The sequence below is a fragment of the Teleopsis dalmanni genome, chromosome X, assembly GCF_002237135.1.
Source record: "Teleopsis dalmanni isolate 2A chromosome X, ASM223713v2, whole genome shotgun sequence".
NCBI lineage: Eukaryota > Metazoa > Arthropoda > Insecta > Diptera > Diopsidae > Teleopsis > Teleopsis dalmanni.
Window position 1 is genome coordinate 44,524,476 of NC_051848.1, and position 20,045 is coordinate 44,544,520.

Genomic DNA, 20,045 nt, shown 5'->3' on the forward strand with positions numbered 1-20,045 from the left:
TTATGATAATACAGAGTTAATTTATTTTGGATTAAATTTGCAATGATATTATATTTTTTAAATACAAAAATTTAATCACAACATTATAATTATTTCGGTCAATGAAAAAATTTATTAGAAATAATTTTTGAAAGTTAAAAAAATAGGATTAAAATCTAATCCTGAAAATTAGATTCTTTCTTCTTTTTCTTTTACTGATTTTTCTTAATCGGGTACCTAACATATTCTTCTAATTAAAAAAATTAGTCACAACTTTGTAATTGTTTCTCCCCATTTTCTGAATAGGTTCTTAAGTCGACCAATGAAAAAAATTATTGAAAAATAATTTTTGAAAGTAAAAATAATTAGTAGTTGCCATAATTAGCAATAGTTCGATTGAATTGCATTGAAAACATTGTTTACTAAAAATAAAAAAATTACAAAATTACAGAAATTAAATGTAAAAATAATTAGTAGTTTTAGGATTGGATTGAATTGGATTAAAAACATTGTTTACTAAAAATAAAAATTGGTGCTTTCATGATTGATAATTTTTTTCCATTCACTACCAAATTAATATTAGGTTATTTTCAGACTCTTATTAAACAATAAAATTTTTTTTTATAAATTATTATAACTATTAATTTCTATAAATATAATTATTAGATTAATATTATAATATTACTAGATCAATTTTATAATATTATTAGATAAATATTATAATATTATTAAATTGATTTTATAATATTATTAGTTTAATATTACAATATTAGTATTATAGTATTATTAGATTAATATTATACTATTATATACTATTAGATTAATGTAATGAGATTATTCAATTAATATAATTTATGTATGTATATTATTATTATAATTTAGATAATTTAAATTGTCCTTTTCTTTCATTTATATAATTTAGTAGATTGAATAAAATAAACTTAATATAATCGCCAATAATTTACATATACTCTAATATTATTAATTTGAATAATAAATGTATATATATATATATATACATAGATAATGTTCTATTGAATTATCTATGGAATTTTTCGAAATGGAGTGCCTTTTTGGAAGATGTACAAATTATAATTTATTTCTATTTCTATTTCGTAGTGTTCATTTTTTGCTGACTTAATATTTTATAAACACCACCGACAACAACAACAACAGCGCACACTAACAGCAATAGCAACTGCAACATCGACATCAACAACACAACCAAACGACAGCAACAACAAAAGTAATAATAACGAATAAGTTATCAGCCAAACACACAAATTTAAAAAGTAAATAAAAAAACAAAAAAACAAAAAAAACAAAATTTAACCCACAAAAAGATATTCCTGAAGCGCGCATTATATTTTTTATTTTCCATTCTTATCGCAATGTTTCATTCACCCACTGAATGAATGTAGCAGTGGCAGCAACAACGAGAGACGCCAACAGTATTATGAAAAGAAATGAACTTGGCTGAGCAGAGTTGATAACACCCGCACTAATGGGACCGAACAATAAAACAGAACACAATGCAGGCATAAGCATACGAGGACAAAACGACGCGATTCGATATGATACGAACGACAAAACGGACAAGCGACTGGTGTGCTTATCATTAACCATCAATCAGGCGTAGAGCGATAAGCAAAAAGATTTAAATTTTTGTGCACCAAGGGGTGTGGCTGCTAAGGTAGTAGCAATACACAAGCAATAAACTGTAGAGTAAAGTATAAAGAATAAACAGTTTTCCGGCTTTTTCGCATATAAGCAACACACACACACACACACATACATACACACATAAACATGCACATATCTGCAGCATTGGGTCCGTATGTATGAGAATGAGTGCCTATGCTGAAGACAGTGGAAAGTAAATATTATCACAGTTTCTGGTCGTTTTTCATAGACCAAAGTGAAATTGAAACGGGTTCTAAATTTATAAGTTAATGAGAGATTGCTTTAATGTGGCAGGACTTTAAAGCCGTAGCAAGTTTCTGCACGAAAACTTAATCAAATAAATATTATTTATTCTCATAAAGGTCTTAACTGTTGTAGAGGGTTTGATGGGAATATATAATCCAATCATTTTGACAATTGTGCAAGTTTTATCTCACTGTTGCATTCTATCTGTCGAAGTGTTTATCTCGCTGTTTAAGATTTCAAGTGGAATGTATGGTACAGAGGAATAAAGGCTATAAGAAAAATAGTCATGTGAGAGAAGTTAAGGGTAATAGACAACATGAAAGTTTGCCAAATGAATGTCATACATTGTTAAATTGCTTGAAAAGTCATGTCAATTGATGACAATAGCGCTGTTAGTTGAGCATTAACTCTTTTATGGATTTTGAAATATGATTTTACGGACAGTTATGGCTTTGGAACAACTTTTTTAAAGGATTATTTTTAAGACATTTTTTGTACCCAACAAAATCTCACCAAATTAGTAAAAATAATTTTGGGATTTTATTTATCAGTTTGACCGGAAACAACTTCTTATGACGATCAGTCGCTGTTTATTTTAACTTATTAGGTACGAAATCTTACCAAATTAATTAAAATATTTTAGAATTTTATTTAGTATATTTAACAGTATACTTCCAAATGCAAAAGCTGGCGCACTCTCTCGGCTGGGTGTTGATGATATGCTCATTAGCTTCATAAGTCAGTCACTAACTAGCAGGTTTATTAAAACAACTATAAATTCATCAACAGCACACATAAGGGTAACTAGGGGTGCACCCGAAGGTGGCGTTCTCTGCTTTCTCCTCTGGAATATAGTGGTGAAACAAATTACTACAAAAACTGAAAATAGTGAAACTATTGCATTAGTAGCTACCGGTAAGCATGCAAAGAATCTAAGAAATATTTTGCATAATAATTTTAATATTCTGAACAAATGAACACTGAAACGGGGCCTTACCCCAATTATACTGAAATCGTAATTTTCACCAAGAAGCATAAAGTTTCTACTTGACAGAATGTATTATTTTTGACAGAAAACTAATTTGGAAGCAGAACACCTTCGAGCGCGCTAAGAAATCCAACATTGCGCTACTTTAATGTTGAAGAAGCATTGGTAAAAAGTGGGCGTTATAACCACTCATGATTCAATGGATAACAACTGTATATTATTATAAGGAATGAATGTATATCATAAGGAGATAAATAAGGAGATAAAGGAATTAAGAAGATACGGTTAACATAACATCTATACTGTTTGATGGCATCACAGTATGATGGATGACCTTAGACAAATCTTAGTACTGCACGGTATTCAATTGGGTTCACCGTAGGATTGAACTTTACATTATAAGTACTCTGTCTACCACAACATCTATTGCATTGGACTTAATGCTTCACTTAATGCCACTTATTTTTTAGCAAATGGCAGTATAATCTGCTCTCAGAGTCAAAGTTAACTAACTTACTTATTATATCCAGTAGGTGTTACTGTAGTCTGAATAAACTGGAAGTAAAGCTCTCTCTCTCGATGAACTTAGGATCTAAAATACTTATTATAAATCGCTCATATTTTCTATTTTGTTTTAGTACATTTCAATACACCATGAGCTGTACGAGAACATTAATATTGTTCAGCAAATTATCAGCTATTATCAACAACTAAGGCGTTGCTAGCTAAGTCATTTAATGAGAATGATACACATTGTTGGTGCTGGTCCAACAATGAAGGTGCTTGAAACGGTATTTGGAGAATGACGATATATGAGAAAATAATGTGCAATGTGCAACAGGTTATTAAGGCCACTTAGGTGTGTAAATAATTAGTGGATTTTAAGACGCCTATATAGTTATGAGATTATATATATTCTTTTAGGCTCCTACTTTAAGATCAAATGTGAATTAAAGTAAATACAATTGATTATATTTTTTAAACTTAATTATTATGCTATTATAAATCATATTTTTAATTTTATATTAATTTTGTAACTTAACAGTTTTTTAACTATAAAATTGATTGTTAAGTGTTCTAACATTTTTTGAATACTTTAATATACAATTTCTTAAACGCTTAATATTTAAACTTCAAAAAAAATATATGGCATTTTCTATAAATCTGCAAATGTGCAAAACCAACTTCAACTTCATAAGTGAAATGGCAAACTCTCTTCTTCCATTTCAAGTAGGCACCATTTTCCTTATCAGTTAAGTAAAACTTTATGCAGTTGGGCATCATAGTACTTTGCTAGAGCATTTCAAGGAGTGGAGTGCACAAATTGCAAGAGGTTTCATTATTTGCACTTTAAACGAAATTAGAGTTTTCACTAAAAAGATATTTAAAGACGTATTTCTAGACGACGATGCTCTTTTCAAAAAAAAAAAGTGATGCATCTATAGAGAGAGCATACGTTTTAACTCTAAACTATAATTTATACCTTTAAATTATGTTATTAAAATTAAATAAAATCATGTTATGTAAGCACAGCAAAATTAAATAAAAAGTATCTAAGTTACAAAACTATTTTATATATAAAAAATCCGCTTTAAAAGCTAACCTAATACTCTGAAGAACCCAATACTTGCAATTTTTTTATCCACAATTAGAGAAAAATATTGTTGAAATTAATAAAATAAAAATAATATTAATAAGACTTATTGAACTGAGTTATAAATGTTATTTAATTTGCAACAGCTGTGAAGAAGAAAAAATTAGAGACTACTCACACCACATATATTATGTATATAGTCCTAAATATCTCGAAAGTACGAGTCGATTAAATAATCCTTATCAAACTCTTGCCTTTTCATTAAGTAGTGATTAAATGGAAATACCTATACGCACATCTTACTTAAGTTGACGAAATAAAACTCAAAGAAATAAATAAATTAGGTAGGATACTATAATTTATTGAGACAATTTGACTTTAAGTGGATACGCAAAATATCAAATTTAATAACAATCAGAATAATAAACACACAAAATGAACGAATTTAGTGTACACATAAATCATATAAAAATATATGCATTCGAAAAACCGTCTAAAATGGAGAACCAACCTTTATGATGATTTGAACGATCATCGACCGTAGTGGTTGAGGAGCGTTTTTCGATGAAGCAAGTCAACCACGTACTGTAAAAATTTTGTGGTAGATGCTTGAAGACAGTCGGAGAGAGTGGTTGTTATTTATCCTGGAGCGTAGGGCAAGATAACACTAGTTCACTAAGCCAATTGACAGTTGTACCTGAATGGCGGCATAAATACAACTCCACAATATAAATATTGTAGACACTGCATTATATATAGTTCAATTATGTAGTTACCTGCAAATAAAATTAAAATATTGGTTAAACGTTATTTTAAAAGATCTAAAAAACTCTTTCAATAAAATATGTGTTAAAAATTTTTTAAATTAGACAATATATTTGGAACTAAGAATCAATCATTTTAACTAACTCAATATATTGATTATCGGAGGTGTTCATCTACAGTAAAATAAAAAGTATTTGATCTTAAAACTTTTAGAAACAAAAATAGCTTATAATATTCCTCAGAAATCCTCAGAATTGTAAAAATATATTGGGCATTAAACTTAGTCAGCAATTTTAGTAAGACCTTGAGATATTGTGAAACAGATCAGTCCACAGTTTTTGTTACAGCTTGAGACAGAGATCTACAGCAGAGCGCTAGTAAAGAATGCATAGCTGTCAAGTCAAGTAAATTTTAGTCTTCTCATTTAATATCTTATGGATTAATAAGTTTTCATGAAATGATTTTTTTGAGATGTTCTTGCAATTTTATCCGGAGTTTTTTTTTTTAAACTCGAAATAAAAATATTGAAGATTAAATTCAAAGTTCTCATAAAACCTCATAACATATCATTCAAACTTGAAACAGTTGAAAAATATAAATTGATAATATATAATATCGGCCGTAAAAGTTCCATTACAAATATTTAATAGTACGGTTTTCGTAAATACGATACGATATATTAGGGTTTTAAATTTTTAAAATTCTTAAAGATCAAAACCCTATGCCATTTTCTTTTTGAATTTAAGACAATTGTTATTATATATTGGTTTAGCACGTTTCTTAATTATAATATTTTTAACACATTTTTTTTTTGGATCATAAGACCTTCAGATTTGTATATTTAATCAGTGTTAGACTTTCTTATTATATATTCGAATAGGTAAAGTATACTATCACGCATTCTTGGTTTATTATATACTTAGGTTAAGTCATTCTAGATTGATATTATCACAATTCAACGTTTCTTATTTCTAAATATAATATATATATAATATATATAATATATATATATATATAATATATAATATATAATATCTTTAAATAACAATCAATCTGTATTGTCAAATTTAATAGATATTAAAAATATCTCTTTTAAAAATAATCAATTACATAGATTTTTAAATAAATAAATAAAAATAACTATAGCTAATAAATTCAATTACTGTATAGCTGGTTTATGATTTCACTCTAATATAGCAAAGCAAGCGAATTTAATAATAAAGTACGGCTTTGGGTCAGTTGGATAATTAACACTGACTCTGAGGTTCAAATTTGGCAGAGCACGAGTTCAACCCTTGTTGCTTGCACTCTCAAAAATCTATTTACGAAAAATTAAATTTAAGAAATATTTCCAAAAAGACCACTGATAATGTGTATTTACCATTAATCCAATGATCAATCGAAAATTCCATTAATTAAAAATAATAAAATTTTGTTGTTGTAATTCGTCATAATTGACTTAAAAAATCAAATTGGAATAGATTTTTATTATCCAATTCTTGAGATTTAAAAAAGATTTAGAAACAGAACAATATAATGTGTTTGTTAGAATAGAATTTAACAACATTTATACTCTCCTTCTCAACATATATTGTTGCTGGATATCCCATTTTAATTGGGTCCGAGCTCAAAATTTGGAAAAGTATTGAAAATATTAAAGTAAATAGATTTTTATTATCCAGTATTTTAGGTGTAATAGATTTACATCCTCACGAAAGAGGCATTAAAACTCTGTAAAGTAGGTTCTATACCAATTTTTATTGACGCAACAGGGATTAGAGATCTACTATAAACCTAGAAGGAGGCCAGATCCCATAACAATAATAATAATAATTATAGATTTAAAAATAGGTGTGGAAAATATTTATATAATACGGTTGTTAGAATTGAATTTGACAGAGTCCTGTTCTCCCAGTGAAACGAAACACTATGACCAAACGATAATTATATAGGCGTTAAACTATTATTATTATTATTATTGTTAATGGATGTGGTACTGCGACTGTCGGGTCTATTGTGCCCCCTTCTGCGTTTTGAGTAGATATTTAAGCCCTATAGACCTACTTTACAGAGTTTTATTACCTCTTTCGTAAGCATATACATTCCCAGGAGTCTATTCCGTTTGTGTATTAACGCGGGGCATTCTAACAGCACATGTGTGACCGACTCCTCATTCTCTCCGCAGAGTACACAGTTTGTATCCGTATGTATACCAAGTCTCGTGAGATGGTATTTTAGTTGTCTAAAAATTTTATTTAAGTTAATGCAGTTAAGATTGAATTTTAGAATACTTTTAAGTAGTCAGGTTTTCTTTTTGAACCGACTTAAGAAGTTCTAAAATAAATTTTAACTAAGATATGTTATCTAAAGTAGCTGAAGATATTAATAAAGTGATAAAGTCCACAATGGTTGAAAGCTGTAGTATCGTTTCCCGCGTTTAGAAAAGACAGCACAAACATTAGTACATTATATTTTTAATAGAACAATTTAAAACTAGTAAAGCTACTTAAACCCCTATCATTTCAATATACATCGTTGAAAATTGCAACAAGGGCAGGGGTACAGTGTTTTATCAGTCGATAAGAGGGTGCAAAATTTCACTTGTCACTGTATTTTGCCTGTTCTCCTACACAAAAATCATTTTAATGTCTTGTGTTTTAAGTGCTGCTACTACCGGTGCTATGCATTTTCAAAGTAATAAGTGTCATAAGAGCAGTCAAAGTCATACTCATAAGCACAGCCACAACTCAGGCACGGGTGCGGGTACGGGTACGGGTACGAGTACGGGCAAAGGCACAGGCACAGGCAGAAGCGCATCCACAGTCACCCTAAATTTTGTTTTGTACTCCTTCTTTTTATTGTAGTTGCAACATATCACACTGTGCTTATCTAGGAAAGAACCTTTCCATTCATTTGCAGCGATATGGCAAGTAAGATAAACAAAAAGAGTTTTAACGTTTTTTGCATGAGTGTCGGTGTTGCCGTTGGTAATAGTGTTAGTGTTGGTGTTGGTGTTGATGTTGGTGTTGGTATTGGTACTGTTTTGGCGTTGGCGTTGGCATTGGTTTTGGTATTGGTATTGGTGCTGGTGTTGTTGTTGTTGTTGGTGTTGGCTTGATGCTAGTGTTAGTGTTAGTGTTGTTGCCGGTAAACGTGTTGGTTCGGTGTGAATGCATTGTATTTGTGTGCTCTGACATTTATATTGAATAAATATGTAGTTTGTTTATATAACTGATTGCCTGCACATAAATTTGTAAGAACTTACATAGATAAGCTTGTGCATTATTGTAAGGATAACTGTTGTTTCAGATAACGGCTGTAATGAATATCTGTTTCACCGTCGGTAACTTGCACTGATAAAAAGTATCGTTGGCATTAAATTTTTTTTAGAAAATGTGCAGACTAGCACAACAGCTAACAATAATAAAAATATAACTACATTAACAAAAGAATTGAAATTAAGTGAAATAAATTTTAAAACAAAAATAATATAGTATTTAAAATTTTTACTTAAACACAAGTCCCTTCAATAATCATCTATCGAATTGAAAAAATGTCATCACAAACAGGAAATACACATTTTAGACATGTGATCACAACATTTATACACAAGGAAATGTAACTCAAAATTCCAAAACTTTCAGGAAAATAACAGCTCTATATTTATAATATATTTATATGACTATGCAAAAAAATCTAAAAAAAAATTTAAAGAAATAATGTCATACGTTTTTGGATAAAAAATAAACAGAGTGACCCAATTGAACTATAATTAATTTAAAACTATTACATATGACATCGATAAATATACTTTCACAAATACTTTTCTTTGCAGCCATTATCAACTTAACGGAATAATTATACAATTTCCTTTCACATAAGCCTAGCCTATTTGAATTAAGCGCAGAATTTCATTTTTTTGAGTCCTTCAAGTCCTTTTGCGGCTCTATTAATAATAAGCACAAGCCTAACAGCAAATATATTTTCAATTCCCTAACTTAAGTTAAAGCTAAATATACTGATCGTGAAAAGTAACTACTAGCGATCACGTGGCGGAATCTCACTCAGCTGCGTGATCATTTTTCACACTCATTTGATTAGAACCTTTCCCCCATATTTGATATAAACACAGATCTCCGTAACACCCTACACTGTACTATAGTACTACTTCTTCTTTGACACTGCAGTGCCAGTGGTTCAGTTTTGTGTCAATATATTTTAGAAATATATTAATAACTCCTTTATTTGTTATAACGTTATTCTTCAAAATTTATTTTATTGAAGAAGCAGAGTTAACAAAATTATTTAATAAAACAATAAAATTTAAAAAGATTATAAATAAAAACGAGTTTTCAACTTTTAACGTTCAATAATCAAGTTTTCAAAAAATTCACAGGAGTGTACAAATATATAAAGGGGTACCGAACTGTAAAAAGACTAACGAATATAAACCACTATATTGTCGGTCGGTTTTATTTATCGCTCCGACGAGCTGTTTCGGTTATCTTTTTTTGTATGAGTTTTAAGCATATTGTGTTGCACTGAATTACATTTTTGTAGTATAATACTTATTTAATACTTGTTTAAATTCCAATTATTATATAAAACTATTTTTCTTTATCTTTACGATAAAAATAAAGTGAAACTTACACTTCACATATAAACTAATGCAAATAATTTCTTTGGCACATTACATTTATCACATATAATATATGAATTCAAAAAGTCATGGAATACCATAGAGTTCATGACAGTCATTATCACCAACCATGTTGCACATTCTACACAAACAATTAATATGATTACCATAGCTTGCGCTACTGTCTGCATTATACAATTTTTTCAAATTTCAAATTTTTTTTGAATTTGTTATCTATTATATTTAGCATGCTAACATAGTGATTACTTAAATAAATATTTAATAATTATTTAATTTTTACAAGACAGTTAGTAAAAAGTGTTCGCTTGAGTGCGTAAACTAATCAGTTAAAAATTTTTAGTCCACATTTAAGAACTTTATTCACTTACTAACGTTGGAAAAACATATAAAAAAATGTTTACCTAATTCAGAGTTCACAAAAGCAACTATTAAAAATGCGCTTATTAAATATACGAAACAGTCCTATGTTACTCTTTCCTACTATATAAAAACTATTTGGTTGATTCACTGAAAGTAGAACCGAAACGTAAGGTAATAACATCAGTACAATGAACGGCAGCTCTCAGAGTTGCTTCAGCATAACGTTACGTAATTAAAGTCACGGTGCTGGTCATCTGTGGTAGATTACATATAGATCAAACAGCCAAAGAAAGGAACACAAGATGGCAAATAAAGCAGCAATAAATCACAATGTTAAATGATCTAATAATAGAACAATAGATCCAACAATTGTGACAACAAAGATAGAATGAAGAAACAGAAAAAAAATGAACAGCGAGATTGATTCCAGATGTAGCGAATGGTTCGATAGAAAAACTGGCGAAGTAAACTATTATCTAACAAAATTCTTTTCTGGACATGGATATTGTAAAAAACACATTTTTTACATCGGCAAAGCAAATGATACGAAATGCATATACGGAGAAGACAACGCTGAATATATCATCTTCAAATACAACAGATGGAACACCGAAAGAACATCACTTAAAATAATAGTCGGTGAAATAAACGTCGAATATATAGTCACGAAGATAATGCTATCTGAAGAAAACTGGACAGTCATAGACCAATTCGTTACGATCATACTCAAACTGATAAAATAAGATCTTGAAAATTACTACTTTAACAAAGAGATAAATAAACTTAAGCGAGGGTTGAACACAGGCTAACGAAGAAAATGCATAATTAACACAAAGACCTTACCTTGAAGTATTCCCGATAAAGTTCCAGGGTTGAAACGTTCTAGCACACGATGAGTATTGGTTTTATGTAAACCAAGCATATCACGGTATAGTGACGATGCGCTACGCTTTTTAAACGTCCTCTCCGCACAAAAACAAAGAAAAAACAATTGAGATATATATATACCTATATATTGTCATAACTATATAAGTTGAGTAAAATGCTTTAGCTAATACTTATTTGACAAAGTAGGTATACTTATGAAGTACAATATTAAATTTGTAATCATATATATCATTGAAATTTGAATTTAAATGATAACTTTAAGTTTACATTAATTTTTTTTACTGGACATTATAAATATTCTTACCATATCTTGTAATTGTATATTTTTTATCGAAGAGGTTTTATTCCACAAACAAAATTTATACATTAATTTGAATATATTTTCATAAGATTATACATTATGTTCAAATTGCTCGTACATTTCACAAGGACCTTTGTAACTGGGTATGATGCGTTATCTTTAATATCAGTATCTGTTAAAATTTTCTTACTTGCAGTAATGCTTGCAACACAAAGCTGTACCTGTTTGCTGGTGGTTTCAACAAGTGCCGTGGCTGTAGGGATGAGGAACGTTACTTTGCCGAGAAGGATAAGCAACAATTAGATAATATACGTATTCATGGCTTACCTTCAATGGACAAAAAGTATGATTGCCCTACAGAAGAACTCGAGGAAGCTGTTAGTAAATCAATTCCAGGTCAATGGTTGCGCGGATCTTGTCACAACAAACATAAGAATTGCGCCGAAGAAGCATACTTTTTATCAGAGGTGATTATGGAGAAAAACAAAATAAATTATATTTATTTGTTTTATATTTTATTCGCAGAACCAACATTGTCTGGATAAGTTTAAAGCAAACAGGACTCAGGATAAAAGCGTAGACAATAGTTCTATTGAGGAAGACGTTCCTTTAACAACTTAGCTCCTAATAAGCATTACCAGTTACTCAATCATAATTTGATTGTATTAAAGGTCCAAATTATGAAATTAACGAGGTCTCCAACATGTCAAAAAATGATATATATTTTTATATATATTTTGAAAATTTTTTTTAATATCAAAGTTGAAATAAAATTAAGGTCTCAACATGTGATAAGATATACATTTATATATATATTTTGAGAATTTATTTTAATATCTTGTAGTTGAAATAAATTCACAATTCTACAAAAAAACAACTTTCAATATCTTATTAAGGGTGTAAGAGGTTAGTATGCTTCACTTATAGCATCTACGAATAACCTATATCATTCTAGTGGCACAAACAGTATCTACTAATAGAGGTTCTTTAATCGTCTCAATTAAGACAAAAAATCTGGTAATTTTATAGTCAACATTTTAAGAACATTGTATATGTAGAGGTCCTGCCGCAACGCTACGGCTCGAATTACAATATTTACTGATTACAATATTTACAGTACTGCACTTCTCTCTATATGTGCAGTTGTAAATAATGCTTAGCAATTTTAAATGTTTTGAAAAGGTCTGTTAGAACATGAATAAGTGTCAGGCTGCCAAAGATTTAAAAAAGTCTGGACTAGCGTATTTGAGTATCCATCAATATAATAAAAATATCTTTCAATATACTGGCAAATTTTTTACTGCATGATATATTTAGTATTTAGTATATAAAACCTTTGTATTGGAGAAATCAATAAAAAATAATTTCTTGGTTGAATAAACTTAAACGTATGGGATGAAAGTGGGTGGCGAATACTTCAAGTATGAAGTAAAATACTTGGTATTGGAAAAAAATTAACACAAAAAATATATTTAACCATAAAAGTATCGATATTTTTTATATCGAACCTTTCATGTTATTTAAATTGATTCCTATTTCAATAAGATTAAACTATGATTTTTATGGTATCCTGAAATATATTACCTATATTGGGTGCTCGGAAAGTAATTTCATTTTTTTACAGTTTACATTTTACAGTGTACTTCTACTAAACATATATGTTTTGGCAGGTGACATAATTAGACTTCTTCTTCTTGACTTCTTGATTCTTCTTCTTAAGTTAGTGCTATAACGCACTTTTATTCTATAATGGCTGGGGGACTTATCTCTACCCCACACTAGGCTTTAACTAGGCTAAGAAATCATATCATTTATTTGTCTTCTTTTTTAATTGTTTATTCAAAAATTGAATGTTAATTAATCATATAAACTACAATATGTTAGAAATAATGTTTTTGGAGTTCTCTCTGTATCTTGCAATATGTACCAACTCTGCAATATTTCTTAACCCAATCCAGTATCGGATGTTCCTCAACCAAGACATGTGTTTTTTCTTCAATTCACTAGACTACATAATAAAAAATTTTTTTTTGGTCTAATAATAGTTTTAGAAATTTTTGTTAATCTATATATTTGCATTATCAAAACCGTAAAGATAGTGTAGAAGAAAATTACAAATTATTTATAATAAGTATAAAATAATTTGTCCCTACCTCTGTATACACAGAGCACCAGTCCTAAAACTGATTCATAAGATTTAATTCTGACAATATTGAAATTGAAAATGCATCATATTCTGGAGCTCCATTTTAAAATTATTAAGACCAAATTAATGCATCGATTGATGGAAATCACCGAATTTCACCACCATAAATATATCTGCAGAGGAAAAGAAATCATAAACTTAAAAAGCCACTGACGTCATTTGTTTCAACTTATATCAAACAAGACCACAATCCATTTTGAAGTATACTATATATTTTTAATTAGACAAATTGGACATTGCATTTAAACAGAAAAGATCACGATTGATCTATAGAAAAACTATAGCCTTTTGCAAGAATATTCCGAGACTTCTAATAAGTTTGGATAAAATGTGGAAGGAATGTATTACTCAATATTCTCCAGAACTGGCATCTTGATAATATTTGTTTGTTCCGTATTTACTGAATTAGTTAGATGGCAAAAGCTTTATGACAAATGAAGTTGTCAAAATGACTTGCGTCTGTTTTTTGCAAGCAAAAACTATAAGTTTTAACACTATTGTATGTTAGCATGCTAGTGCTAGTGAGATTTGAACAAGTATTGGACCTATAGAAAATATATATGTGTTTTAATTAAAAAGGTACAATTGCGATCCTTTAAGTCAAATGAAAATGTATAGATGACTTGAATCAGTTTTTTTGAAAACAAAACTTTAGAGTTTCAGCAGAACAGTGAAATCTGCTAGTACTAGTGAGATCTGAATAAGTATTGGACCTATAGAAACTATATATGTATTTTAATTAAAAACGAACCATTGAGAAGCCAAGCACTTCTCTTTTGGACGAAGTGAAAAGTGTTTCATATTCATCATCATTAATGGCGCAACGATCCTAGTTGAATCTTGGCCTCCCTTTCATATTAATGTATGAAAAATTACATGATTTCTGTTCAAACCCACATTATTAAAGGTTTTGTCTATAGCGTATGTTTTCCCAAAATCGTACTATAAAACAAGCTATTTATTCATTGTAAAAATGAAGTATCATATATATAATATTATGCTGAAGCTTTTAATGAACTTCATATATAACAATCAATACTTTTATAATATAAGTTTTGGAAGTTTAAGATCAAGTTTAAGTATTCTTAGCTAAAGAAGAGAATTAAATAAGTTAGAAATATGCATTCCTTTAATTAAAATTTAAAAATCTTGTTTTCATTGCATTATAAATTTCAAAATTATTTTTATTATTTGAATATAGATTTAATTTTAGTTCTTAATCCAATTTTTTTTTATTTTCATTAGTTTGTCGGTCAAAATTTATTCTGCACAAAAGGTACATACATAGAAGTACCTCCGCTCGCTAACGTGGTATCAAATTAGAGCAATTATGGACAGCTCAAATGAATTGATAGAATCTTTACTAGGTCAAACCCAGACCGGTGATGTTTTCAATTGGCGAACTCTTTCGATTAGGGCCAATCTCAACACAAAATCAGACTTACTAATTTGTCTTGTGAGTTCTCTTCTTTAAAAAAAAAACGAATATTTTAATGGACTGAAATATTAAATTAATTATATTTTACAGCTTCATTTTGTGCTAATTAGTAAAGATTTCCGATGTATAGGAGTTGGCGAAGAAGTAACGTCATAACATCATCAATGTTACAAAATCTTATAAATATTTCATATATATTTTTGTTTCTCTTAATTAGAAAACATTTGCAAGTGATGAGGTTGGCTCTATATGGTTACCCACTGATTGGAATTCTAGTTCAGCAAAGTATGCAATACGATACCTTTATAGGAATCAATTAAATTTACTGATTGCACATGTAAATGCAAATGGAATGGTAATTAATTTGCTTAATGTGAACAATAGAGAAGTATCGAATATATTACTAAATCATGAAACAACAGTTGACGACATTAGAAAAGATAATATTACGGAAGCGGTTCCGAGTGTTGTTACGATAGTTAAACGCTACTGCGAGGAAATTGTAGAGCCGGTAAGTTGAAAGATTTAGTATATTATATTCTTATATAAACGTTTTTTATTACAGGTCACTAAAGACAGTAGGCCTGCTCGTGTAAGTCAGAGCCCTGCAAATGAAAATACCGATCCAAATAATTCACAGGCAAATAATAGTTCAAACCCGCAAAGAAATTCTACCTCTAATCAGGAATCGGGAACACTAAGACGAGATTCCAGAAGTCAATTTGATTTTTATAAATAATATCACACCACGACCAAGAATACTTCGACCATTTCATATGTGGACAAATATCCAAATCAACTTTTATTTACCAACATAAATATATATTATATATTTATATATAATATATTATTATACCGTCAATATTTTACTGGCGGTAGTCAAAACTAACTAATTCGAAAACACTTTATTGAAAAATGGATTGATACCACTCGACGGCTTGATGGAATAAATAATACTTTTGTGCAGATAAATTTTAGTTTTTTAATTTAATGATTCCTCCATTAGGTACAGGCAAACCAATCTGACAGTTCTAGGTCAGCTCCCTAATATTACAGAAAGACAGCTTAGTCAGGTGAGGTCGATGAGAAAAAGGGCCCCGAATATTTTTGTACTTCTCCTAGCTAAAGAAGGGCACTGACATATGAGATGGAGCACATGTTATTCTCATTCTCAGAGCCATATCCTCGACAAAAATAATTAGAGGGTAGATCCAGTCTCATAGCATGCCTTCCTATTTCGGCAGTGGCCCGTCAGCACAGATACCGTGTTGCTGAGCAGGTTCCGCCTTAGTTGAAGTAGCTGACTAGTGCGTTTCTTGTCTAAATTAGACGAAATCAATCTAGATATCTGACAATGGGGTTCAGCTGGCCAGTATTGGCTGACTATGCTCAGGAATTTTTTTTTATTTTTAGAATATAACCTATATGGACATTTTATTATTCAGATAAAAAACTGAGCGTGGAATTATGTTTACCATTTGTAATTATTTTAAATGTTGCTTTTATCTCTACTAACTTTTGTTCCCTAAAAGGTCGATTGCTTTTTATTTAATTTATTATTAAATATAATATATAATTCTGAAAAGATTTATAAGGACAATAATGAAAACGCTCCCTCAACAAAAAAGTACTGTGCAAATTTTAGTCAGACTTTTAAATAAATTTTTAAAAACAAACAAATTCGTACCAATAATTTTTTTAGAATTTTAGTGATTCGAAAAATTAAAGATAGGCCTATACTACTACTCAAAACCGAGGCTGCAAAGAGGAAAATGTGTCCCATTTTTATATCTTTTTACAAATTTTTATTTGACATATTGACGTTCAGCTGCATTCTGAACGTCATGCTGAACGTCATATATCTGTTTGCATACGTAATGCTACAGATGTCTTGCCAAAAATTTATTTACTACAATACTTAAAAATCTGATCATCCAACAATGTCTCTACTAAAAGAGTGTATTTCCACTCCAGCCTTACAATTTAAACTAATTAGACACATTTGACTATAATTGTCAAAAAAAAATGCAGTAACTGCTTACAAATTTTAATAAATGAGGTCGAATTAGCATTATCAATAACCGTAATATATCAAGGTTAAATTAGAAATTCCTTTTCAGCAATGGCGCGGTAGATGTTATAGGTCTCACACATAATTACAATTCTCATATTGTTTGAATTATATTTTCTACATAAGAAATATGTACTTAAAATTTAGTGTAAATTTTAATATACTTATAACATTGAAGTATGGCGGTCTCATTTACCATGGCTTAAGAATTCTTATGCTTAGAAATTGTGATGTTTGGATAATATATATATGAACACTGATTCAACACAGAATAAAACTTTTATCTGTTTTTATCCTGTAATATAATTATAATTCTCATATTGTTTGAATATCATATTTTATATAAGAAAATTTATATTTACGTATAGTGTACATTTTAATATAGCTGAATTATTCTAGCCTAAAATCATTGTTGCATATCTTTAAAGTTGTTGGGTCTAAAGTGCCTGATATATTTGGTTAAGAAGAATATTTTAAAATACATTAAAGACTCGAATAGATGTATGCAAATAAAATAGGGCAAAATTTTGAAAAAGAATTGTAGGAATAATTATAATTGTAATACATTTCCTAATTTTTTTTATTAGTGCCTTACTATAAGTAGATGTAAAATAATTCTTTTTAAGAAATGTGATTCATTAATTTATTTTCATCACCTACGTGTGTAAATCATATTCACTGAGATTAAAGGAATGGACCTATTGTGTGACTGTCATCTATATTAAAATACTGCTCTAAGCGCATAAGTGCATCAATTTATTCTATAGCTTCCCTCACATAGGAAGTTAAATACCTTTGTGGTTCAGTGAAGAGGCTTGATAAACAAATGGTTATCAATTTTTTTTCTTGATACAAAATTAAAGATATGAATAGTGTGAAAACGGTTTCAACCCACTGGCACCATAAGCCATAGAATATGACCTGATTCGATTTTGTGAAGCGAGAAATCTTTAAAAGTATCATTACATAATTGTCATTATGGTTATCTGATTTCGTGACCAGGACCATGCGATTTGTCACCATCTGACTTTTTTTTTTGTGAGATTACCCAAAGAGTTACGTTTAAATGGGCAATACTTAAATTTTTAACGTTTTAAAATTGAACATCTGTTTTAAGTTATAATTAAAACGAATTTTAATTTAACATATATTAGGGATCCTGTAGTGGAAGATATCATATCAAAGACATTTTAAGCAGCAAATGATATGTGGATATAAAAATATAACTGAAATTTCAATAACAAGTGTGTTTTATTAACGTTCTATTTTGGAATTAGAAAACGTAGAACTCTGCATATTCAAATGAAAACTGAACCATTCTATTTTTTGAGACACATGTAAGATTATATATTTTTAGATTGGTCCTTTTTTATTAGAATGGAAGTTTTGGTTTTTCATTGAATGTTGTTTATGCACTGATCACTTTGGAAGTTAAATTTTCAAAAGCTAGTGCATATCATTATATGACTCAAATTCTAGAAGAAGAGTTATGCTGAACCCGACAAAAAATAAAGAAATAAACGACCTACAAATAAACAACATACAAACTGCAAGTAGTAAGATTAATAGAAGGCAAATAGAGAGATAGAAGATATTAACCCTTAGCACTTTACTTCGAAAAGATAGCTCGATCTCAAATTACTCCATTACACTCTACAAACGCGGATATCGTAACCCATTTCACAGAGTAGTAACAAACCCCTAACCCCACTTACATAACGCTCTGTAGATAGATGCCCATAACCCAATACACTTAACGCTTGTGCGTCCTTACCTACCTTAGATAAATTTGTAATTACAAATACTAAGCTCCTTTTACATTTTCCCCCCTGTTTACTGGATATAAAACGTAATTTTGACGAAAATTGTAAGTAAGAAATTTAAGTTTTCTAAATGAAGTCTTGTTCATTACTTAGGTACTTTTGGAGTATAAGAAGAAGCCAAATTATATCTGGGCAAAGCATCTTTAAAATTTTTAAAACAATTACAATTGCTGACTTCTCAATAAAATAGCTGCATGTACTGAAAACATCAGCTTTTGCTAAAGTTGACAGAAATTGGGAAATTTTAACTCTCAAACACTGTAGTTCCAAAACTTTACAGAACAAAGTTTCAACTTTGAGTTGCATTCACAAAAATGGAATGCAACTTTGGGTTGCACTCACAATTGTAACTTACACGGTGAATATTTTTCATAAACTGTTATAGGAAACAATGATTCATGACAACATAAAACACAAATTGTATAATAATAATGACTTGGTTCCATTGAGACGATAACGAACCGATTCTGGTAAAACAAAACCCAAACGAGTCCTTAGATCCATAATTTTTTATTATATATCTGAAAATAAAAATGAAAAGGACTAAATTGTTTTGAATAAATAAAAAACTGCTGTACCAATTAAGTTGGGTTAACTCTGAATTTAAACCATCAAAATTCAAAATCTCAGCGATTTCCCTAATAAATATTTGCAAAAAAAATTAAAGTTTCCAGTTCTTAAATATTTATAAAGTTTAAAAGGGATATACCTCTTTGAATCAGAAACAATTTAAGTTATAAAGAATATGATATAGAAGAATGCTCATATATGATCATAACCTATGATATGGTTAATATAGGACCACATATAGTTAGTGATGGAGTTAATCTGCGAGCCCGAAAAGTAATTTGTATATGAATGTAATATTGTATTTAAAAAAAAAATTTAATTTTAAAAAGTTGTGAATTATTTTAAAATAATAACGATTTACTTATATCATCATCATCATTATGAAATATAGTACAAACCACTTTCTTAATCGCTTGTCTTTATATTATTGTTAATAGTGCAAGAACATAATAGTGCACCCCACTAGTGGCGAA

At 29.3% G+C, this 20,045-nt stretch overlaps 2 protein-coding genes across 2 annotated transcripts; both read left to right on the top strand.

Moving 5' to 3' along the window:
* Positions 1-11,480: 11,480 nt before the first annotated feature.
* LOC119662063 lies at positions 11,481-12,197 on the top strand. Its single transcript, XM_038071607.1, has 3 exons — positions 11,481-11,607; positions 11,661-11,931; positions 11,990-12,197. The coding sequence occupies exons 1-3, from the start codon at positions 11,564-11,566 to the stop codon at positions 12,083-12,085; spliced, it is 411 nt and encodes a 136-aa protein (XP_037927535.1). The 5' UTR covers positions 11,481-11,563; the 3' UTR covers positions 12,086-12,197.
* A 2,693-nt stretch (positions 12,198-14,890) lies between these two features.
* LOC119689893 (proteasome inhibitor PI31 subunit-like) lies at positions 14,891-15,917 on the top strand. The gene is made up of 4 exons (XM_038104822.1): positions 14,891-15,126; positions 15,199-15,252; positions 15,326-15,619; positions 15,674-15,917. Exons 1-4 carry the CDS (start codon positions 15,001-15,003, stop codon positions 15,845-15,847), a joined length of 648 nt encoding a protein of 215 aa, XP_037960750.1. The 5' UTR covers positions 14,891-15,000; the 3' UTR covers positions 15,848-15,917.
* Positions 15,918-20,045: the final 4,128 nt, after the last annotated feature.